The 25,556-nt window shown below is 40.1% G+C and overlaps 1 protein-coding gene across 2 annotated transcripts in view; it reads left to right on the top strand.

Moving 5' to 3' along the window:
- Positions 1-24,161, top strand: part of spast (spastin) — a 65,411-nt gene extending 41,250 nt beyond the window's left edge. Inside the window, exons 7-17 of one of the 2 annotated variants that reach the window (XM_059982198.1) lie at positions 221-295; positions 9,712-9,798; positions 10,067-10,138; positions 10,685-10,760; positions 10,861-10,952; positions 15,336-15,415; positions 16,784-16,826; positions 18,024-18,103; positions 20,507-20,577; positions 21,355-21,395; positions 21,586-24,161. In XM_059982198.1, coding sequence (XP_059838181.1) covers positions 221-295; positions 9,712-9,798; positions 10,067-10,138; positions 10,685-10,760; positions 10,861-10,952; positions 15,336-15,415; positions 16,784-16,826; positions 18,024-18,103; positions 20,507-20,577; positions 21,355-21,395; positions 21,586-21,714 — 846 coding nt within the window. In that variant the 3' untranslated portion in view covers positions 21,715-24,161. The remainder of the gene's footprint in view (positions 1-220; positions 296-9,711; positions 9,799-10,066; positions 10,139-10,684; positions 10,761-10,860; positions 10,953-15,335; positions 15,416-16,783; positions 16,827-18,023; positions 18,104-20,506; positions 20,578-21,354; positions 21,396-21,585) is intronic. The other variant, XM_059982199.1, reaches the window with a different exon arrangement.
- Positions 24,162-25,556: the final 1,395 nt, after the last annotated feature.

The raw sequence follows: 25,556 nt of genomic DNA, 5'->3' as shown, positions 1-25,556 counted from the left end.
TTTGAACTTTGAGTACATATATTTCTTTGTGTGCTTGCTATTTTGAACGTGCTGTGTGTATTTGCACCTTGACCCCAGAGAAACAGTTTCATTTGGCTGTATTCACATATGGCTGAATAATAATAAAAATTGTATTTGATACAGATGCTATTTAATGGCATTTTCCTGGCTTTGGGCATGATCCGATCTTTAATTTATTTTTCCTCTTTCTTTTCTCAAGTTGTTCACAGGGCTAAGAGCTCCAGCTCGAGGATTGCTTCTGTTTGGCCCACCTGGAAATGGGAAAACAATGTTGGTATGTAAATAGCAAATGCACCTGGGCAACCATTTTAAAACAAAACCAAAGCTATGATGCTTCAACATTAAGTCCTGACGAAGGGTCTTGGCCCGAAACGTCGACAGCGCTTCTCCCTATCGATGCTGTCTGGCTTGCTGGGTTCCACCGGCATTTTGTGTCTTGTTGTTTGAATTTCCAGCATCTGCAGATTTCCTCGTGTATGCTTCAACATTATCTTTGTTTTACTCACCTACTGCGTTTTTGTTTCCCTAATTGAATTTGTATCACTGAATGGATGTGGTTTATAATGTCTGATGAGGCTCAGTGGATAGAGTCAAATTGGAAGGAAGTGTTAGACACTATTGTTTAGGCCATCAAAGCTCTGTTGGATCAGAAATTGAACAGTGCCCTCTACTGGTTGTGGAGAGTCAGTGTTTTGAAGAACTCTGGTAAATTGATTGCAGCACATTTTGGCTGTATACAAATTGTCTTGACTTGATATTTATATTATAATAGTGATGAAATTTCAAAATTATTTGATAATTAAGCTCACATCGAAGCTAGGTAATAAAAAGGCCCTATAATTACAATATATTTTATCCGTATTAGTTATCTTCTATTCACTTCATCTTCAAATGAATGTGGCCATGTGCTTGGGGGATTTTACATTTTCAAAGAAATATAAGAAGTTTGCCTCCTGTGTTGTAAATATAGTGCTAAATATAATATAATACTGAGCTGTTTAAGACCATAAGACGTAGGAGTAGAATTGGGCCTTTTGACTAATTAAGTCTGCTCCACAATTCGGTCATGGCTGATTTATTGTTCTTTTCAATCCCATTCTCCTGCCTTATCTCCATAGCTTTTGATGCCCTTCTTAATTACATACCTATCAGCCTCCACTCTAAATATACCCATTGACCTCCACGGCTGTCTGTGGCAATGAATTCCACATATTCACCAACCTCTGGCTAAAGAAATTCCTCTTCATCTGTATTCTAAAGGGATGTCCTTATATTCTGAGACTGTGCTTTCCAGTCCTCGACTCTCCCACTGTTGGGAAAAGTCCTCAACTCATCTGTCTCCATTGAGGCTTTTCAGTATTCAATAGGTTTCAATTTTACTCTTCTCTCCCCCCCCCCCCCCCCCCCATCCTTCTAAACTCAGGTAAGTACAGCCAGAGTCATCAACTGCTAGAAAGTTATCGGTCATAAATTTAATTTTCATGACTAAGGGCTGATAAACACATTTATCAGCAGATGCTGGAAGTATTGGGGAACACATGCAAAGTGCTGGAGAAAGTCAGCAGGTCAGGGAGAGGAATAAGCAGTCAACATTTTGATCTTGATGAAAGGTCTCAGCTGGAATTGTCAACAATTTATAGATGTTACTGAGCTCCTCCAGCTCTTTGTGTAATTTATTAGTATTCCTCTCCTGCGGAGTTCTGTCACTTTAAGCAGGTATCATAATCGTAATCCTGAGGGTTCTGTACTTTCTCTTGCAGTGTACACACTACTGATCTCCCGCTGTGTGGCTTGCACAGACTCCAGCTGGTCCCTGCAGCTTACCAGGCTGATTTGTGCTCAACATTCTTGACAGGGTGCAAAGAAGCCTGTTTTCAAATGCAGTTTAAGCTGTTGAAGCTGATGCCTGATTCTCCCACACTCATTTTCTGCCCATGGTATACCATCCCCCTTGGAACAATAGCTGTCCAATTCACAGCACACAGTGGCTTTCACTCAGTGTTGGCCTCACTGTGACTGCAGATTCCAAGCCCTCGTGACAGGAAGACATAGGACTGGAGCGTAGTGGATACTCATGTTATTGTCTGCCAATAGTTGTGCCTGTGGTTATGTGGAACTGGCAACTCAGTCTGTAATTGGAATGACTGTTGGTTATCAGCTGCAATGTGTATAAGCTGCATTGTGGGAGATCAAAGATAGAAGTTTGTCAACCAAGGTTTTTTCCTTTTGATCTGAGGGATAAAAATTGAGAGGGTAGAAAAGCTACTCATTAATCCTTTAATAGAGTGATAGAGAATTTTTCCCAGGGCAGAAATGGCTAATGCAGGGGTTCATAATTGGAGGAAAATATAGGAGCTTGTCAGGTAAGTTCTCTTCAGAGAGGAATGGATGCATGAAACACCCTGCTGTGGATATTGGTAGAGGCCAATACGTTAGGGACATTTAAAGAACTCTTAGATAGGCACATGGTTAAGAAAAATTGGAGGTTATGTGGAGGGGAAGGATTAATTTGCTTTTGGTATAGGTTAAAAGGTCAGCACAAATTGTAGGCCAAAGGGCCTTCAGTATGCTGTAATGTTCTGTTTTTTTTTAAACAAAGGCTGGAACCAAAATGGGCAATTCAATGCAACTCATCTTTTTGGAAACCCTTGTTAAATATAGTTTACAATGTGAAATGTATATAAGGGAACAGTAAATGTATGAGTGGATTTTGGGGTTAGAGTAAATGAAAGATAACCAAACTGAAAGGAATAAAATTTGCATTCCAATAGAACTAGATGGATCTTGATGGGCCAAATGGCCTAATTATGCTCCTTTTTTCTTTGGAGCGACGATGAGAGGTGACCTGATGGAGGAGTACAAGATGATGAGAGGCATTGATCGTGTGGATAGTCAGAGGCTTTTTCCCAGGGCTGAAATGGCTAATGTGAGAGGGCACAGTTTTAAGGTGCTTGGAAGTAGATACAGAGGAGATGTCAGGGGTAAGTTGTTTTTTTTTTTACGCAGAGTGGTGAGTGTGTGGAATGGGCTGCCAGCAATGGTGGTGGAGGTGGATGCAACAGGGTCTTTTAAGAGACTCCTGGATAGATACATGAAGCTTAGAAAAATAGGGGGCCATGGGTAATCTTAGGTAATTTCTAAGGTAAGGACATGTTGGGCACAGCTTTGTGGGTCGAAGGGCCTGTATTGTGCTGTAGGTTTTCTTTGTTTCTAACCTTTAATCTGAGGAGATATTAACTTGCACTTTTCAGTACAAAACTGTTCTTTGTCTGTGACAAGGGAAGTCAGCTAGACTCTTTCTCCATAGCAAACTTACAATATAACAGTGCTAATGGCTATTGTGTTAGAAATAGTCTCTTTGGTCTTGTCTCCCATTTGAAAGTGGTAATCTTGATGGTTCAGTTCTCGCTTAGGATCATAATGGAGTTTCAGTCTGGATTTTACTTTTCCACGTTATCTAACTTGGTTGAGGGCTCACCACTACACTTTGGTAGATACTATTATTTTGTTTATTTCAACAATAAACTTTATTCATGATAAAAAAAATATATAAAAGAAGAAACAGTGCAAAGCAAAACCTTATCATCTATGGTTGTTACGTTCAGTAATATAAGCTGTAAAGAAAAATCAAAAACAGCACAGCATCATTTCCCCTTGTGTGGGTCTCTTGAGTTGATGCCCCTTTCATTGTTTGGGAGGATTCCTCATCCGTCTCTTCCTCCCAGCCCCCCTCCCAATGCAGCAGTGGAAGGAACTCGTACTGTAGTCGTTCCCTACAGTGCATTGGCTGCACCAAGATTTGGTCTGTCCTTCAGTACATACTCTTGCAGCCGGCAATATGCCAGTCTGCATCCCATAATCTTCTCGTGCTGGAAGACCAGCAGGTTTCAGACAGACCAGAGGGAGTTTCACTGGGCTGATGGCCTTCCAGCAGCGCTTATCTGGCTTGGTGTATGTGCCCAGAGATCAGAGTCCACTGTTACGCATTGCTGGGATGAATAGGTTAATGGACCCTTGCGTCCCCCTCCACATCCTATCAGCAAGTCCACAGTCTGCAGAGAGACAGAGATGCATGACCACCTCTTAAGCACCATAGCTGTCCTGAGTGCAGCACATGTTAGGGCTACATGTCTTCTCTAGAGGAAACCTCTGAGTGAGAGGCCACCTCTCACTGCTGGCCACGCAAGGTCTTGGTGCTGGTTTGTCAGATCCAGCAATACAACAGAATGCTTCATTATTTGGACTGTTTGCTCAGATGACAAACTCAAATCCATTGTGTCCCTGTCCCACAGTGTCTACAGTGCATTTAGTGCTGATCACTGCCTGATGGACTTGCAGTCAAAGGTGCAGCTAAGTCCAGCAGACTGGGGCATTGTGTGGTAGAGGAGACAAGTGAAGCCTCAGTGCTAAGACCATAAGAGAAAGGAGCAGAATTAGATAATTTTGGTCCATCGAGTCTGCTCCACCATTTCATCATGGCTGATCCAATTTTCCTCTTGGCCCCAATCTCCTGCCTTCTCCCCGTATCCCTCCTGACCAATCAAGAATCTCTCAACCTCTGCCTTAAATACGCATAAAGGCTTGGGCTCCACAACTGTCTATGGCAGTGAATTCCGCAGATTCACCACTCTCTGGCTAAAGAGATCCCTCCTCATCTCTGTTCTAAAAGGACACCCCTCTATTCTGAGGCTGTGTCCTCTGGTCTTAGACTCTGCCATCATAGGAAACATCTTCTCCACATCCACTCCTTCAAGGCTTTTCACTGTTCGATAGGTATTATGTATTTTGGATCCTCATTAACTGACACAGCCACACAAAGATAGTCTTCAGGATGAGGGCAATGTTGGGGACAGTTTTTCCCCTATTCTCAAGGGACTAATCCATCATGACCTGTCAGCCTTGTTCCATCTTGGACCCCCAAATAAACTGTGTGATTACCAAGGCAAAGGAGCAGGAATAGACCACACCTGCATCAGGTCACGAATACAAGAGATTCTGCAGGTGCTGGAAATCCAGAGAAAACCCTCCTTCCCTTTTTCCCTCATGGTTCACTATCCTCTCCTATCAGATTCCTTCTTCTGGCTTTATCTTTTCCCTCTATCACCTCCCAGCCTCTCAGCTTCTCTCATCATCCCTCTCCTTCCTCCTCACCTGCTCTCACCTATCACCTGCCAGCTTGTACTTCTAACCCCCCCCCCCCAACCCCAACTTGCTCTGGCTCCTTCCCAGTCCTGATGAAAGGACTTGGCCCAAAACATCAATTGTTTATTCCCCTCCAAGGATGCAAGGATGCCATCCACTGAGTTGTACCTGCACCAGGAACAGCAGCCCTGAGAGCATATTACACCTTTTGACCCAACTTCTTCCCAGTTAGACAGACAGACATACTTTATTGATCCTGAGGGAAATTGGGTTTCGTTACTACTTATTATTGTGATACAGTGTGGGACAGACCCTTCGAGCACCCCCCAATTTAACCCTAGCCTAATCAGGAGACAATTTGCAATGACCTACTAACTGATGCGTCTTTGGACTGAGGGAGGAAAGAAAAGCACCTGGAGAAAACTCACTCATTCCGCAGGAAAGATGTATAGACACCTTGTGGAGGACGGCAGAATTGAATTCTGAACTCCAATGCCCCAAGCTGTAATAGCATTGCACTAACTGCGGTGCCCAGTTATAGCTGTTACTTGTTGAATAACTTCTTTCATCGTTATAATTCATGGCAGGCTTAACTTGAATCACAGTTAAAATTCTCAGTGTAAAGGCACCACTCATGGTAGTGTCTAAAAACAATGTCAGAGCCCACCCGGTTCTCTTGCCTTTAAAAACAATGCCTGCTTTATGTTGTTGAACAGAGTGTTGTCTCAGCTAAAAAGCTGGCATAAAAGATTTGCATATTAATGTTATTATTAATAGCTATTTCTCAGCAAGGGTCACATTTGAAGCTAGTTAGTTAACAGGACTTGAGTATGGTGTGGTGGGAGGTCTCTGTCAGTAATGTAGACAACTCAAGTGGGAGAAGAAAATTTGTCGATGGGTACACTGCAGGGTGACAAGTTTCAACATGACTTGTTTCACATTGTGGGTAAAATCCACTTCCAGACTTGTCTGTTCGCTTTTGTATGAAGTTTTTTTGAAAAAAAGTGATGCATTCTTCTGTGTTTCGGTTTACAGAATCTTGTTTTGCATTTTTTCATGCATATGGTGTTTTAGGCATACGTTTTTAATTCTAATTTCTCAGCGGGGCTCTTTGTTGGGTGTTTTGGGTTTAAATCTCAAGACTTGAGCGCATAGTCAAAACTGACCCTGAGTACAGTGAGAGAGGGCGGCAGTCATGTTTTAAATAGATGTTGAAGTGAGCTGCAGTTACCATTCAATTGAATGCTAAAAATCTCAGTACAACTTATCAGAAATTATTGTCTTATTATGTTCTGTGATTGGTTCTGTTAAAGGTTCTAAATAAATGATTTGAAGATCAGAAAGTGTACCATTGTTTTGGCTTAATATTTCCCACATTCCCCTTCCCCCTCCTAATTGTATTTCTTTCTTGAAGGAACAAAGTACATAATTTTCAACTGTTTATCTAGTCTGTAAATTTATTAGGACATTTTTTTACAGCTGCAAATGCCTGTTCATGCCCTTTCCATTGCCTTTGTTGCTGTTGACTAAGTGGAACCACAGCTCTCTTGCATGTTGTTCTCTCTAGAGCAGGGGTGGCCAAACTTTTACATTCCATGTATCAGCTTTTTCACGCACGAGTTCAGAAAGGTGCCATACAACCCTTGTACCCCCATTCAATTCTTGTAAAAATATGTTAATATAGATGTATTTAGCATTTTTACATGATATATTGATTTAATATAAAAACAAGATAAACATTACTTAACAAGATTTTTAACAAATATATTTTGTCTTTTGATTTCTTTCTTTTTCTTAATCGCATATTCTTTCTGTAACTCAGACCCGAGTACTAGCTTCAGTTTTCCTTCTATTTAAGTCTGATGTTGTGTTTTATAGTGTCTATTAAGATCATGTCTTCTATTATGTGAACAAGTGTTTTCACAAACAATGTACAACGGTTTTCCTGATGTACCCGCTATAAATAAGAATCCATTTTCCCACTGTTCATTGTGCCACAGGTTAGCCATCCCTGCTCCAGTAGATTAGATATTTGTCATGTGTGCATTGAAACATATAGTGAAATGTGTTGTTTGTGTCAATGAACAACAAGACTGAAATGTGCTGGGAGCAGCTTGCAAATCTCTTCTGTTTTAGTGCCAGCATAGTATGCCCACAATTTACTAACCCTAACATGTACATCTTTGGAATGTGGGAGGGAACTGGAGCACCCAGAGGAAACCCATGTGGTCACGGGGAGAGTGTACAAATTCCTTGCAGGCAGCAGCAGGAATTGGTCCTTCATCTGTGCTGTCTTGTATCCAAGAAATGGAGATACCAGCATTTTTGTCAGATAGCTGTCTCAACCATTCACTTGAGAATTTGGTTGTATTGGGTAAACCAGCATTGAGTTCTTTGCTGAATCTAAAAAGTTTGGACACTTTTTTGGTGGTGATAAAACCATCCTTTAGCAGCGTCTCCTGCTTGTTTCCTTTCTTTGACCTCCTATGCAACATAGTAGCAATGCTTAGTGCAGTGCTTCACAGTGATTGGGGTTCAATTCCTGTCACTGTCTGTAAGGAGTTTGTATGTTTTCCCTGTGACTGCACGATTTTCCTCTGGGTGCTCCTGTTTACTCCCACATCCTAAAGACATACGGGTTTGGGTTAGTAAGTTGTGGGCACGCTACGTTGGCGTTGGAAGCATAGTGACATTTGTGGGCTGCCCCTGCACATCCTCACACTGTATAACAAACAACACTTCACTGTATGTTTTGATGTACCTGTAACATAAGGCTAATTTCTTATCTCTTATGAGATTGGACCTAATAGTCCTAACCATCAGTTCAAACCGCATCTATAAATTTGACAATGGCAAAACTATTGTTGGCAAAATTTCAGATGGTGATGGGGAGGCGTACAGGAGTGAGATCAATCAGCTGGTTGAGTGGTGTTACAGCAATAGCCTTAGACTCATTATCAGTGAGACCAAGGAATTGACTGTGGACTTCAGGAAAGGGAACTCGAGGGATTAGAAGTGGAAAAGGTGAGCAGTTGTAAGTTCCTGAGTGTCAACATCTCTGGAGATCTATCCTGGCCCAACATATTGATGCAGTTACAAAGAAGACATGACAGGGGCAGTATTTCGTTCGGAGTTTTGTGGAAAATTGATAACATCTTCAAAGGTGCTCACTAATTTCTGTGGATGTATTGTGGAGAGCATTCTAACTGATTACATCACCATCTAGTATGGAGGGGATTGGAAAAAGCCTCGGAGGAGGTACAGGAGCCTGAAGAGACAAACTCAACGTTTCAGAAACAGCTTCTCCTCCACCATCAGAGTTCTGAATGGACAATGAGCCCATGAACATTATCTCAGTATTTTTCCCCTCTCTTTTTGCACTACTTATTTAATTTAGTTTTATTTTTATATACTGCTTGTAATTTGTAGTTACTATGCATTGTAATGTAGTGCTGCTGCAAAACAACAAATTTCACTGACATATGTCAGTGATATTAAAATCGGCTATGAACCCTGAGCTCAATCTTTTTCTGATTTCATTCCATCCCATCCCTTCCTACTTGGTCTGAGATGAGCTTGACCCCAATCTCACTGAACAGTTGACCTTTCAACTTCTGTTCCTGATTGTGGCAACTGCTTTCTCTCCTCAGTTACTCCCATTAACTCTGGCATGTTCTGGCTTCACAGAAGATTCATCTATAAATCTACTGTTGATAAACAACCTCTCAAAGTCAAATTAAATGTATTATCAAAGTGTGTAGATGTCACAGTATACTACCTTGTGATTCATTTTCTTGCAGGCATTGACAGGAAAGTAAAGAAACATAATAGAATGTATGGAAAGCTATACATTAAAAACTGACAAATAACCAACGTGCAAAAGAAGACAAGTTGTGTGAATGGAAAAAAATAAATTATATGGAGAACAAGAATTGTAGAGTCTTTGAAAGTGGCTCTGTAGGTTGTGGAATTAGTTCAAAGTTGAGATGAGTGAAGTTACCCACGCCAGTTCAGGGGCCTGATAGTTGAAGGGTAATAACTATTCCTGATGCTATGGGTCCTGAAGGCTTCTGTACCTCCTGCCTGATGGTAACAGCAAGAAGAGAGCATGGTCTTGATGGTGGGGTCCTTGATGATGGATGCTGCTTTCTTGTGGCAGCGATTATTGGAGGGGAGGGCTTTGCCTCTGATTGACTGGGCTGTATGAACTGCTTTCTCTAGACTTTTTCATTGCTGGGCATTGGTGTTTCCATACCAGGCTTTCGCGGTTTTCTATGAATTTCCCATGGGCAGTTTGCTGTGTTAAACCCACATTATAAATATAAATAATTGGCTATCAAGTTTCAGCACTAAAAATTATTATTCATGCGTACAGACTCCTTTAATGGCATTTCACTGAACTTCAAAGAAATCTGATGTATGGGACACAGCAGGTCAGACAGCATCTATGGAGAGGAATAAAGAGCCGACATTTCAGACCAAGACCTTGATAAATGATATTTAACTGTTATTAAACAATAAATGCTGACTGTTTGTTCCCCTCCACAGATGCTGCCTGACCTGCTGCAATCCTCCACCATTTTGTGTGTCTTACTCTGGATTTCCAGCATCTGCAGAATCTTTTGTGTTTCTGATGTATGGAAACTGATTCGATCCACTAAATTAATCCAAATCATTTGTGCTCAGTTTCTGAAGTGGATGTAGTGGTCTGCTGGTTTGAATGAACTAGTTATTACCAGCCTTGTTCAAAGAAATAAATTTATTCCAGATTGATCTAGGGTACGATTGCATCTAAGTGGGATCTCTGATAAATAAGTTGTTTAAGGGAGTGGGCTTCTTCCATTCTATATGGATTTGTTGTATAATTAGCAATGTTTCTTATCAGCTTCTTTGCTTTAATTAGGCTAAAGCTGTGGCTTCTGAATCCAATGCAACATTCTTCAATATCAGTGCTGCGAGCCTTACTTCCAAATATGTGAGTAAGCATGTAAACTCAAAGTTAAAGAATTTATTTTTAATGCTTTTTTTGTGAGTGGCTCTGTTTTGGGAAGGGAATCAGAGGAAAGTGCTTTGTATTGGCATTGGCTGTGTCACAAGTTCAAGTTGATTGACGTTCAACCATACACATTTACATAGCTAAACAAAACAACCTTCCTCCAGGACCAAGGTGCAAAACATGATGCTGAGGGCTTTGCGAACGCAGCACTTCTGGTATATATCTTTTGTGTCATTAAAAAAAAAAGCTGAATTAGGATAAAGAAGACAAGTTTGCTGAGTCTCAGTAGTTTTCCTTAATGCCATTTATATTTCTCCATTCATACTAAAAGTAATACAAAAAAATTAATTGAGTAAAACAAATTGATGTATCAGGGATAAGTGAAGGCTTCCTAAGTAGTTGCATATTTAATTACAGTTTATGTTCTTTAAAGGCTTTCGGTTTTGGAGATGTTACGCCAAATTACAAATATTCCAGCAGAAGGCTGAATGAGCTGGTCTAATGAAATACTTGTTTCTGCTTCAGGTTGGGGAGGGTGAAAAGTTGGTGAGAGCTCTCTTTTCGGTCGCCAGAGAACTTCAGCCCTCCATCATTTTTATTGGTGGGTACAGCCTTAACGTTCTGTCATTCCTGTATCTAGCTTTTCTAAAGTGCTGGCATTTAGTGAGTTCTGCTTGTTAATGTGTTGATTCTTCTTGCAGATGAAGTAGACAGCCTCCTTTGTGAGAGGAGAGAAGGAGAGCACGATGCAAGCAGACGCTTAAAAACAGAATTTTTAATAGAATTTGATGGGGTGAGTGATTTGGGGGCAGCACAGTACCATAGTGCTTAGTATAACAGTGTCAACGATCATATTCCTGCCACTTTTTGCATGTTCTCTCCATGACTGCATGGGTTTCTTCCACATTCCAAAAGATGTATGGGTTAATAGGTCATGGACATGATTGGATGAGCTCATTGGGCCAGTAGAGCCTGTTACCCGGTTATATTTCTTTCTAAAGAGTATAGATTGTTTGTTATACAGCACAGAAACAGGCCCTTTGGCCCGACTTATCCATGCCAACAAAGTTACCTACTTGTGTTTGGAACATAATACTCTGACTCTTTCCTGTCCATGTACCTGTTTAATATATTCTGCTGTGTTATATAAAGTGGATAAATCTCCAGGTCCTGACAGGAATTTCCCTAGGACTTTGAGGGGAAATTAGTGTAGCAATAGCAGGGGCTCTGACAGAAATATTTCAAATGTCATTAGAAACGGGGATGGTGCCGGAGGATTGGCGTATTGCTCATGTGGTTCCATTGTTTAAAAAGGGTTCTAAGAGTAAACCTAGCAATTATAGGCCTGTCAGTTTGATGTCAGTGGTGGGTAAATTAATAGAAAGTATTCTTAGAGATGGTATATATAATTATCTGGATAGACAGGGTCTGTTTAGGAACAGTCAGCATGGATTTGTGCGTGGAAGGTCATGTTTGACAAATCTTATTGAATTTTTTGAAGAGGTTATGAGGAAAGTTGATGAGGGTAAAGCAGTGGATGTTGTCTATATGGACTTCAGTAAGGCCATTGACAAGGTTCCGCATGGAAGGTTAGTGAGGAAGGTTCAATTGTTAGGTATTAATATTGAAGTAGTAAAATGGATTCAGCAGTGGCTGGATGGGAGATGCCAGAGGGTAGTGGTGGATAACTGTTTGTCAGGTTGGAGGCCAGTGACTAGTGGTGTGCCTCAGGGATCTGTACTGGGTCCAATGTTGTTTGTCATATACATTAACGATCTGGATGATGGGGTGGTAAATTGGATAAGTAACTATACAGATGATACTAAGGTAGGTGGCGTTGTGGATAATGAAGTAGGTTTTCAAAGTTTGCAGAGAGATTTAGGCCAGTTAGAAGAGTGGGCTGAGCGATGGCAGATGGAGTTTAATGCTGGTGCTGGTGTGGTGCTACATTTTGGTAGGAATAATCCAAATAGGACATACATTGTAAATGGTCGGGCATTGAAGAATGCAGTAAAACAGAGTGATCTAGGAATAATGGTGCATAGTTCCCTGAAAGTGGAGTCTCATGTGGATAGGGTGGTGAAGAAGGCTTTTGGAACACTGGCCTTTATAAATCAGAGCATTGAGTACAGAAGTTGGGATGTAATGTTAAAATTATACAAGGCATTGGTAAGGCCAAATTTGGAATATTGTGTGCAGTTCTGGTCACCGAATTATAGGAAAGATATCAATAAATTAGGGAGAGTGCAGAGACGATTTACTAGGATGTTACCTGGGGTTTCAGCACTTAAGTTACAGAGAAAGGTTGAACAAGTTAAGTCACTATTCATTGGAGTGTAGAAGGTTGAGGGGGGATTTGATCGAGGTATTTAAAATTATGAGGGGGATAGATAGAGTTGACGTGGATAGGCTTTTTCCATTGAGACTAGGGGAGATTCAAACAAGAGGACATGAGTTGAGAGTTAAGGGGCAAAAGTTTAATAGTAACTCGAGGGGGAACTTCTTTACTCAGAGAGTGGTAGCTGTGTGGAACAAGCTTCCAGTAGAAATGGTAGAGGTAGGTTTGGTATTGTCATTTAAAGTAAAATTGGATAGGTATACGGACAGAAAAGGAATGGAGGGTTATGGGCTGAGTGCGGGCCAGTGGGACTACGTGAGAGTAAGCATTCGGCACGGACCAGAAGGGCTGAGATGGCCTGTTTCCGTGCTGTAATTGTTATATGGTTATATATATTCTGTTGACATTTAGAGACTTGCTGCCCCAATGACAGGTAAAAGTGTAGTAATGATACTTTGCAAGTTGGAGCAGAGAGGAGGTTCGTCAAGTGTAGTTAATCTGCTTGCAAATTAAAGGCAAGAAAGGATAATATTCCTCAAAATCCAGTGGTAAATATTGATTGAACATTGTAGTATGTTAATCTAATCAGACTTCCCATCGCTCATGACCAGGAACCTATTGATGAACAACATTTTGGTGCATAGTGGCTTGAGACTGTGACCCAAGACTCAACTTGTGTGTTTCTCTATCTTGTGAGAGGTAGCTTGATAATGAATGAAACAAGTCAATTGTAAAGCAAGGCTCTGCTTTATTTGTACAGTATTTAATCTGGATTCTACCTAATAGTGATAAAATGTGGTCCTTCATATCTGCTCCGCTGGTCCATCATGGCCGATTTATTATCCCTCTCAACCTCAATCTCCTGTTTATCCCTGTAATCTTTGACACCTTTACTAACGGAGAATCTATCAACCTCCTCTTCCCAAAGTTTCACCACCGTTTTGCTGAAGAAATTCCTCCTCATATCTGTTCTAAAGGGATGTCCTTATGTTCTGAGACTCTGCCCTCTGGTCCTTGGCTCCCCTCCACATCCACTGTAGATAGGCCTTTTAAGATTCGATAGGTTTCAATGAGATTTCTCCCCCCACCCCCTATTCTTCTAAACTGCAGTGAGTACAGGCCCAGAGCCATCAAGCACTCCTCATACATTAACTCATTCAGTCCCAGTTATGTTGCTAGATGAATAAATAAATTCAGGTTTCGTCAATCTGAGGATTTGAGTTTGGTTTTACAATTCCAAATGTGAGAAGCATTTAAACTGAATATGAAGTTGTCTGGTTGCTGTAGAAGTTGTACTGGTTCACTAATTTTCCTAGTCTAGGTCTGTGTGATTCCAGGCCAACACCAGTACCATATCTGTAGTGAAACAATGGGGCTCTTGTCTTAAAAACTATTAACAACTCAGTTCTATTGCTGGGCAGGAATAGGCAAAGAATAATAACCTTGCCTGTATCTTTTGTAATTCTAGAAGATGTATAGATAGATACTTTATTGCTCTCAAAGGAAATTAGTGTCACAGTAGCATTACAAGTGCACAGATATACAAATATTAGAGGAGAAGTAAGAAAGAATAAAAAATAAATTACCACAAACAGTCCAACAGGAGAGGTCATCACTTCTCTGGCTATAGGTTGAATCATTATAGGTGGCCCTGATAGCCCTCACTTCTCGGACTCATTATGGAGCCTAATGGTTAAGGGTAAAAATGACCTCGTAGCATTCTTTGGAGCAATGCACTTGACTTAGTCTATTACTAAAAATGCGCCAAAAAGAATCTAATTGAAAGAAAAACATGGGAACCTGGAGTACTTGTGTACTTTTTCTTCAGTGAAGCGCTCATATATGATATGGTGGGGTAATGACTTATGCCATTCATGTGTCATACATGAAATGCTGGAGGAAATCAACAGGCCAGGCAGCATGTATGGAAAAGAGTAAGCAGTCGATGTTTTGGCTGAAACCCTGCATCAGGGCCTGAAATCTTCCGGCATTTTGTGTGTGTGCTTGGATTTCTAACATCTGCAGATCTTCTGTTCATGCCATTCATATATGTACTATTATAGATAACCCATAATGAATTATGCATGCAAATAAAGAATGCTTAATTAAACAATATATTTACAATATTACTGAAATATTAAATACAGACTTCCGAGGCAAGTGGTTGCAGGTTTGGATCTGGCCAGCTCCTTGCATGCTTTCCATCTGTGCTGCGTTGAGCATCAAGCCAGCAATTCAGCCTTGTTTTAGAAAAAACAGACGAAATGCTAACGAAACGGCAAGGTTGTCGCCTGATGTGCCACAAGGCACAGAAAGAAATAATACATTGCCAACTGCATCCATGTCTCAATTCTGAGTAAGAAAAGCAAGTTCACAATGAATGTGTATTCCTTTGTAAGAAAAGTCCCCATGATGCAAACAGATTTGTATCTGGTAAATAAAAGCAAGTGGTGAGCTTTCCCCAGTTTTTCCTCTTGTTTCATTCCCACGTTCCTACCCAGCCTATTTTCCCAATTCATCGGAACATCCCAGCAGAGTGTCACAAGTCCTTGGGCTGGGATGTATCAACAAGAGCAAGGCAACAATCATGAGCATTGCAGTGTCCAAGCTCAGAGTTACAAGTTTGAACTCCCTGACAACTATCTTGTCATTGACTAGTTAAAAATAACCTTTTTTAAAACTGGACAAAAACTTGAATCTTGACTCTTTCACAGTTTGCTGCTGAATACTAAAATGGAATATGGAGGAATAACTTAAAAGAATAAAGATTCCAATTCTACATGCAAAGTCACCATCAATGTCAAAAAATCACTAAATATAAATTTTGATTTGCTTCAGGTACAGTCTGGTGGTGATGATAGAGTTCTAGTAATGGGAGCAACAAATAGGCCACAGGAACTAGATGATGCTGTGCTCAGGTTAGTAACCTCGACTTATAGCAGTACAGAAGTATACCTTGTCAAGCACTTTGACCTGCTCAGTGTTAGAGATACTATTCACCAGTCTCTAATAGAAATTTTGTATAGCAGAGAACACTGTAATGAAATTTTGATTTGGAACATTTGCTCATTGGAACTTGCTGATTATCAGAATTGCAGGAGAAAAGGCATAAAATAAAATGTTTTATTAGGCAACATGGTGGTGTAGTGGTTAGCGTAGCAATCACCAATTGGGGTTCAGTTCCCATTGCTGTCTGTAAGAAGTTTGTACTTTCTCCCCTTGACTGCATGGTCTTCTATGCACATTCTGAAGACATACATTTAGAGTTAGTGAGTTGGGAACATGCTATGTTGACACTTCAAATGTAACGATGCGTGCAGGCTGCTCAGTATAATCCTTGCTAATCTGATTTGATGCAAACAATACATTTCATTGTATATTTCAATGTACATGTGACATCTTTATCTGTACAAACAGCTAAAGTATCAGTAAATGTTTAAATATCTTCCAGCTTTTATTTCGGCAAGCAATTTTTTTTCCTTTTCTTGTCTGGAAAAATTAGGCAAAGATGAAGGTTATTTCATATTTCACTGTTTTAAAAAATATTTTGTAGATTATTCTAACTTATTTTCAATTTATATTTTTAATGACTCTGTTAGCGGTCTAAAAGCTTTTGAAAGCACCAGCAGCTTTGACAGGACAGACAGACAGGCATACTTTATTGATCCCGAGGGAAATTGGGTTTCGTTACAGCTGCACCAACCAAGAATAGTGTAGAAATATAGCAATATAAAACAAATAATTAAATAATAATAAGTTAATCATGCCAAGTGGAAGTAAGTCCAGGAGCAGCCTATTGGCTCAGACACCCAGAAGCTGGTTTTGTTCTGAGGAAATTTGAGTGCAAATTTAATAGTGTCTGAAATCATAAAAGGCTTTAGTTGGAGTAAGTGATTTAACTAGGAAACAAATTTGAGGTAATGGGCAAAAGGGGAAGAAAAGTTTACAACACAGGTTATGATTTGCATTATACTGTATTCCAAAAGGAAACCGCATTCAATAATAACTTTCGGAAGGGATTTGGGTAAGAGAAGTGTTTGGAGGGTTGTAGGGAAAGGGCAGTGGGATTGGACTGTTGGATTGCATCTCCTTGGCACAATAGGCCAAATAGCTTCCCCTAATTCTGTACACTACTATAATTCTGCTGGTATGGAACCAGGAGAACAGCGCAAGGGTATTTTGAAAGTTGCCATACTAATCAGTGTTTAGTATAAAGGTATAATTATACTAGTTATTCTGGTGATTTCTTGGAGGTGTGATTGTTTCATTGCTCTTCTTCCCTACAGACGCTTTATAAAGAGGGTGTTTGTCTCGCTACCAAACAAGCAAGTATGTGATTGACATTTAACAATTGGAAAACTTGCTTCAAAATATTTAATTGTCAGAGTATGCAACTTGGACATTACGATATTTCAAGACTCTGGGCTGTGAACTTTGTTTGTCTTGTGCCATCTGTTATTCTAATATAACAGAACCATTGGATATTACATTTTGGATTTTTAAAGTATTAACCTTACTCACTTCCTAAGTGAGTACTATTGTGAATTGCTTTATTAACCCTTTGCTGATTTACCTTCTCATATGCACTCTTGTACTTTTCATTTCTAGTCATTATAATAATACATCATAGTCCTTAGTCATTCTAATGGCCTAGTTGTCTTTTTTGGTTGACACAACAGACTGGTGTCATCCACAATTCAGTGCTGCCCATCTTTGTTCCTACAATCCCGAGTAATGAGGGAGGGCATGAAGGAAGAGCAGAGGGAAAAGAAAACCTACCCAGATGGTTGCATGTTCTTGACTCAATGCCTGGTATGGAATCACTAATGCCCAGGAACAGAACACTCTACAGGAAGTGGTGGATACAGCCCAGTCCATCACAGGCAAAGCCCTCCCCAGCATTGAGCACATTTACACAGAGCACTGCCACAAGAAAGCAGCATCCAACATTGAGGACCCACATCATCCAAGCCGTGCACACTTCTCGCTACAACTGTGGGGCAGGAGGTACAGGAGTCTGTGGTCCCACATCACCAGGTTCAAGACCAGTTATCACCTTTCAACCATCCGGCTCCTGAACCAGCATGGATAATTTCACTCACCAGAACTATGAGCTGATTACACAACCTACAGATTCACTTTCAAGAGCTCTATCTTTTGCACATTGTTTGTCAGTCAGTCTTTGTTTATGTGTAGATTTTTGTAAATTCTGCTTTATTTCTTTGTTCCTGTATGTGTCCACAAGGAAATGAGGTGTAGTTTATGGTGACATGTAGTTTGATAATAAATTTACTTTGACTTTGTCTCAGGGAAACCAATGCATGAAATGCAGATAAAACATTTGTCTTGCCCCCTCTTGCACATCTGTCCCTGATAACCTCTATGGTTTTCTCCTTCCAAAATGTCCTCTATATAAATTTCTCAATTTAATACCCTGCTAAAATGGCAGGGTAGCAGTATCTAATGTGATGTGCTGGGTTTCTGAACAACATTGAACAATGTTTGTTTTCTTTCTCTTATCACCAGACAAGATTGTTGCTTCTTACAAACCTTCTGGGCAAACATGGTAACCCACTGAATCGAAAGGATCTGGAGTATCTGGCCAAGTAAGTAGATCTGAATCGGGCTTCATATCACTGACATAAATCGTGAAATTTGTTGTTTTGTGGCAGCTGTACAGTACAATTCATTTTTAAAAAATTTACAATGAGAAATCTAAAACAAAATAGATGATGCAAAAAGAGAGCAAAATAGAGGTAGTGTTCATGGACCATTCAGAAATTGAATGGTGGAGGGGAAGAAGCTGTTCCTAAACTATTGAATGTAGGTCTTCAGGCTCCTGCATCTCCACCCTGATAATATGTATACACAGAGCAAGAACAAAAACAGAGCAGTAGGATTAAACATTTTTTACTGAGTCATGTTAGTCACTGCAGAAGATGGACAACTTACTACGAGCTATGAATTGAGCCCTCAAAGACAAAACCATGCGCACTCAGAGACACGCGTGAAAGAAAAGAGCCTTCCGCACGATCATTGGCTGTATGTGCACTTGCCACATTCTCGCATTTGATCCGATACTACCATTCAGAGAAGATACAGTAGCAAGAAAAAGTTTGTGAACTCTTTGCAGTTACCTGGTTTTCTGCATTAATTACTCATAAAATGTGGTCTGATCTTCATCTAAGTTGCAGAACTAGATAAACAATCTGCCTAAATGAATAACACACAAACAATTCTACTTTTCATGTCTTTATTAAACACATTTAATCATTTACAGCCCATGCTGGAAAAAGTACATTGTCTCTTGTATTTAATAACTGGTAGAACCTCCTTTAGCAGCAATAACCTCCACAGAAGTTTCCTATAGCTGTTGATTGGTAAAGAATTTTAGACCATTCCTCTATACAAAACTGTTTCAGTTCTATTTCTGGCATATCTCGCATGAACAGCCCTCTTCAAGTCATGCCACAACATCTCAGTTGGTTAAGGTCTGGACTCTGATTTGGCCTTTCCAAAACACAAGTTTTCTTCTTTTTGTTCTGTTGTTGATTTATTCTTGTGTTTCAGATCATTGTCTTGTTGCATCAACCAACTTCAGGTGATGGGCCACTACCCTGACATTCTCCTGTAGAATGTCTTGATACAATTTTGTGTTCCCTCAAGCTGTCCAGCAAAGCAGCCCCAAATCGTGACGCTCCTTCTACCATGCTTCACAGTTGTGATGAAGTTTCAGTGTAGGTGTGCCTTGTCCTTTTTCCTCCAAACATGGAGGTGTGCATTTCTGCCAAGAAGTTCAACTTTTGTCTTTATCGGTCTACAGAATGTTGACTCAGAAATATTGTGGAACATCCAGGTGGTCTTTCACAAACTTGGACGTGCAGCAATGTATTTTTGGAGAGCAGTAGTTTTCTCCATGGTGTCCTTCACTGAACACCATTCTTGTTCAGTGGTTTTCTTATAGTGGATACATTGACAAACTTGAGCAAGTTCTAGAGATTTTTGCAGGACGTGAGTTCTTTTACATCTCCTTCAGTATTGCATGTTGTGCTCTTGGTGTGATCTTTGCAGGGCATCCACTCCTAGGGAGAGTAGCAACAATACTGAATTTCCTCCATTTGTAGACAATTTCTCTTAATTTCTCTCAATTTCATGGTCAGATGAACACTCAGATCTTTAGAAATGCTTTTGTAGCCTTTTCCAGCTTCATGCATCCCTCCAGTTCTTCAAAGGTCCTCTGAAAGTTTTGATCAAGGCATGGTACACATAAACAGATCTTTCTTGAGGAGCAGACTCAGTAAATTAACTTTGTATTTCTTTATAGGGCAGATCACCTCTACAACCCACACCTCCAATCTCATCTCATTGATTGGACATTTGTGTTTTGTTCTACTGATTTAATTCAATGAGGAGTTATGTTTTTTGACAGTGTAAAAATGAAAGCCAGATCTTTTGGAATGATTAGGAAATATTTTTGTATGGAAAAGATGATAGTTTCAGTTTTTACCTTGTGTGATCTGCAGTTGGTTTTATGTCAGTTGATTTAACCTGAGTTAGATGGACCTTTGTTTACCAAAGGCATGAAATGGATATGGAACAAAGACTGGTATTATAGATTTAAGTGTCATAATCGTGTTGAATGCCAGAACAAGCCCTTTGATATGCTATGTCATTTATGTTGCTGCACTCCAGGGATTCTACCCAAGTGTAATTGTTACTTCACTCCTAATTGTTACTGCATTCCTTGAGTACAGAATTTTAATACATTTTTGGCAGTAAAAAAAAAAGTACCATATGAAAATAGAACAAACGTTTTGAGTTGAGGAGTTTTATGTTGTCAGACTAACTGCTGGTAGTTTATGGCAGCAATGTGTTACTGTATCTCTTCCACTGAAATTCTTGTTAAGCAAGTCATCCTTGTTGATTACTGCCTGCGTTCTTTCAGTAGGTGTTCTATCCTTTTATGTACATTGGCAAGATGAACTTTAATGTTGAGACTTGTTATTCAGGCAGACGGAAGGATATTCGGGAAGTGACCTGACTGCACTGGCAAAGGATGCAGCACTGGGTCCAATTCGAGGTAGGTGATTGCACAGAATCAAAGACAACTATTCAGCCTGTTGACTGAATTGACCAAATGCATTTATATTTCTGCTTTTTTTCCTCATTATTCTTGCCATCTAACATGCACTCACTGGCTACTATATTAGGTACAGGACTGGCCGATTAGATATTTGCATTAATGAGCAGGTATACCTAATAAAATAGCCACTGACTGTATTACAAACAAGGAGGAGTTCACTGAGCCCTAGTCACAGGTATCCATTCACAAAAATATCTAAGTCAATGGTGTGAAGTTGGAGTTGTCCTTTGGCTCTGATCATTTAAGTAGATTTTAAAAGATTAGCTTAATTTGTCACATAAGCATCAAAACATAGTGAAAAGTGTAGTTTTATGTTAATAACCAACACTGCCTGAGGATGTGCTGGGGGAAGCCGTGAATATTGTCACAGGTCTGGTGCCCACAGTTCACTAAGCCTAACCCGTACACGTGTGGAATGTGGGGGAAATAGGAGCCCCCCCAGAGAAAACCCATGCAGTCTCAGGGAGAATGCATAAACTCAGTGGGATTGAACCCCAATTGCTGTTGCAAAATTGCTGCTGCTGTTGAGCATCACACTAGCCACTACACTGCGGGGCCACCCTAAGGTAAGACCGACAACAGACTGGCTTTTACCAGAATCCATTAGCTTTGTTGTCACTTTCAACAAACGTTCTGAACTATGCATATCCACTGTTTCTAGACTTCCTTTGGTTTGATGTCTTTGATCTAAATTACATTTTCCTTTTGCTGTAGAGCTCAAGCCGGAAGAAGTGAGGAGTATGGCTGCTAGCGAGGTATGGCTCATTTCTCTTGTATTCAGAACATTTCCCTGCGTTGCCCCATTGTGTTTGTACCACCACAGTGTATCGAGTTGCAGTTCAAAAGCACTTATTTTTAATCTCAATCTGACCTTTCTTCTGTATTATTAAACCACGCACGCTATCTGACCAGCCCTGACTTGTGTCTTGTATTCTGCCTGTCCAGGTGAGAAAGATCCGACTTTCTGACTTCGAGGATTCATTAAGGAAGATAAAGCGCAGTGTTGGCCCTCAAACCCTTGAGGGCTACAAACGTTGGAACGAAGACTATGGAGACACTGCTGTTAATTCATGACGGATCAAACCAATATCCGGCTCCAATCCTTGCTTTAATGGACTTGGCTTGATTGGGGAGCTAGCGGTAAACAACATCCAAAGTTGTTTCAGCACAGGTTCTAACTGGAATCAGGAACACAAAAGCTGACGGGATAAGTTTACATAACTGACTCTTTTCCATGATGTGCTGTATCCTTTAAACCAAGTTTTCCGGGAGTCTTGTGCTCTGAATTTCTGACCGCATAACTGGCAGGCAAAGAAGAGTTTGTTTAGGATCTAGAAATACTCAAGTATATCATCTGTATATTTTGTTTCTGATGTAAAGAAGTTGGTCCCTGTTCAGAGTCTACTCAGTAGAAGCACAATAGAAAGAATCGTGCCTTAAGTTTGCAGTACACTTATCTTCGGTCCTTTTGCTCTGAGAAGTAATCAACTTTTTTAAAAAAGTGAAACGTTAACGTTATTCATCTATTACAGGTAATTAAATCTGTTCAGTGCCAAATACATTACTAATTGTGCACTAATAAAGTGGTACCTTGTAAAATATTTTTGGTGCACATCGGCTTTCAAGAGTTTCTCATTTATTTTGGGTAACTTGATTTATTTTTTGACCATTCTACCACTAATTAACTTGGCCTTGGTCTTTGGATTTTTCAGCGCAATGTTTATCGGATAGACTTGGTACGAAAGACTTGAACCTTGGAGGAATAGTAAAATTTTGCCTGTAGAATTCAGCTCAGTATGTCCCCCCACCCCCTATATTTTTTCCTTTATTTGGCTGAATCCTTTGAAAATATTGTTGTGGGGTGAGTAATATGCAATTTCATAATGTTGAGGTATCTGTGATCATTGGGCTGCCCATTAATTGTCTTCCGAAGCTCTTCGTATCTTTTTGATATAACATCTGAACTCTTTTAAATTCTCTTCGCTTTCTTGTATCCCTTTTTCTGGATCCTGAGTTTAATTTCCATTAATCTTCCAGGTTTTACTATTATTACTAGAATTATCTATAGAAATTTCCTTAGCTGTTGTACAGGTGATTTGGTAGTCATTCTCCAAGAAGTTCTGGAGAGAATTTCCTGCTCATATCATTTGCTATTGTTACAGTTCACAGCAAGGAGGCAGAACAGGATGAAGGGATATCAGAGTGTGTATATATAAAAAAAATAGGTTCCAGGAAAGTAAATCATCAGAGGCAGAATGCTGTTGGCTACAATCTCCATTGAGGAAGCACTGGATGAGGACACTCAGTATGCTTAGAATTAAATAGCAACAGCTTTATCATTGACTCCTACGTGAACCATATTTATACTGTTTTGTTGCTTGCCCAGAAGGTTGTATAGCTACATGTTATCACCGTGTTCCTGATCTTACAACAACCCATGAGATTTCTCTTAACGTTGACAGAATGCTATATACTAATGTTATATTTTGTTAATTGTACAAAATAATTTTTATAGAACACAGTGACTGTGCTTAAAACTTTTAATTATTTGTCGTTAAATGCCCATTATGCAAATTGCTTTTTTTTAAAAAGGAAGAAATGATCACCCTGGAATTTCGGTTTATAATTTCCTTTCTCCAGTGACTGAAAGTGGGGACCGTTCATTCCAAGCCTTTCTATTTGAATTCTAGTTGAGGGGAAGCCTGCTGTGTGTCTCTTTTGGGTGAGGTGGGCTCTTAGAGGGGTGGGTGTAGCCTGATGATCGAGAACTGAAGAAGGAGGTTTTAAGCAATTCTTTGTACCGACTCTACCTCATTGAAAGTTGTGCTGTGCTCATGTTCCTGATTGCTTACAGCTTTCTTATGCGGTGCGCACTTAGTGGTTTTTTTGTCCTTGAGATGCATCTGAATAAACTGAATCGGCAGAGCTTTTAATACCCTGTAACCATTAGAAGGTCTTGTACTGCAGACTATCCGAATGCGAGACGTGTGTTGAAAGGCGATGACTGCAGACATGGAGTGGGAATGAAGTGTCCTCGAATTCAGCAAGCACTGAAATAGTAAAAGGTCTGAACGTAAATACTAGGTACCTTTGTTGTTCAGTGTGATCTGTGCTTTGAAACTCTCTTCCAGGCTTTCTAGCTGTTTTCTGTGAATCTATACTGCCAAAACTCCTATCAATACGACCATTAACTCATGCAAAGTAATTAATTGAAGTGTGAATTCTCTGACTTTGATTACTTTTTAAATGATCCTTTAACAGATTTTTACATCATTGCATTGAACTTGATGTGAGTAGACAGTTTAGTTACGCGCATGGATTAGACAGTGATATTGTTTTATTCTAACACTCGTAACTCCAACACTGATACTGCTGAAAATGGTGTAGAGAAAGGTGAAATGTCCCAATTAGTAAATATTGTATTTTTGAAACTTATTTTTTTTTGTATAGATATGCATGAATGATTTATTTTTTGTCTGTTTATTATGTCTAATATATTGATAAATAAATTTTTAATTTGAGTTCTGGGATTTGTGAAACCTGTGATTTTATTTTTACAGAGCTGAAGGCCAGTGAGTAGGAAGGTTTGTATTATAATGCAAGCACCTAGATATCACCGGTACCAATCTACCCATCATCAAAGATGTACATCCTGTGGCCACTTGATTGGGTACCTCCTATACCTAATAAAGTGGCCACTGATTGTACGTTCATGATCTTCTGTTGCTACAGCCCATCAACTTCAGGGTTCGACGTGTTGTGTGTTCAAAACTGCTCTTCTGCACACCACTGTTGTAACGTGGTTATTTGGGTTGCTGTCCCCTTCCTGTCAGCTTGAACCAGTTTGGCCATTCTCCTCTGAACTTTCCCATTAATAGGATGTTTTGCCCACAGAACCGCTGCTCACAGGATGTTTTTTGTTTTCTCGCACAGTTCTCTGTAAACTGTAGAGACTGTTGTGTGTAAAAATTCCAGATCAGTTTGAGATACTCAAACCATCCCTTCTGGCACCAAAAATCATTCCACTGTCAAAGTCACTTAGATCACATTTCTTCCCCATTCTGCTGTTTGTTCTGAACAACAAATGAATCTCTTGACCATGTCAGCATGTTTTTAATGCATTGAGTTGTTGCCACGTGATTGGCTGAGTGTATGTACAGAAAGGTGCCAGAGAAAGGCCAGTGATATCATGAAGGATCTCACCCACTCTGTTCATGGACTGTTTGTTCCAGTCCCATCAGGGAAGGGGCTACCCAGCACCCACGCCAGGGCCATGAGAACATAGAACTGAATGGTACAGAGAACAGGCCCTTCAGCCTGCAATGTTCTGCCACCAAATAATTAGTGATCAAATCTCCAACTAAACTAATCACTTCTGCACAATGTCCGTATCCTTCTATTTTCCTCATCTACCAATCTGAATGTCTCTTTAAAGCCTCTATTATATCTGTCTCACCAGCAACCCAGGTAGCACATTCCTCACACCCATCACTGTATGTATATATAAAAAAACTTGCCCCTCACATCTCCTTTGAAATCACCCCCCTCTCCTTAAGTGCACGCTTTCTGGTTTTAGACATTTGAACTGTGATACTGCCTGTGTATCTGTGTTTCTCATAATCTTATAATTCTCTATCAGATCTCAGTACTGCTCCAGAGAAAAGAACCCAAGTTTGTCCAACCTCATTATAGAACATGCCCACTAATCCAGCCAAATCCTAGTAAAACTTCTGCCCCTTCCAAAGCCTTGACATCCTGATGTGACCTGACTACAGCTTTATAAAGCTGTAACATAACTTCCTGACCTTTGAACTCAGTGCCTCGACTAATAAAGGGAATCATGTCATGTGCCTTTTTAACCATTCTATCAACCACTGTAGTCAGTTTCAGGGACTGTGAACTTGAACCCAAGATCC

This window comes from Hypanus sabinus, chromosome 10 (assembly GCF_030144855.1).
Source record: "Hypanus sabinus isolate sHypSab1 chromosome 10, sHypSab1.hap1, whole genome shotgun sequence".
NCBI lineage: Eukaryota > Metazoa > Chordata > Chondrichthyes > Myliobatiformes > Dasyatidae > Hypanus > Hypanus sabinus.
Note: the sequence above shows the minus strand (reverse complement) of the source record. Positions and strands in the feature narration are given on the sequence as shown.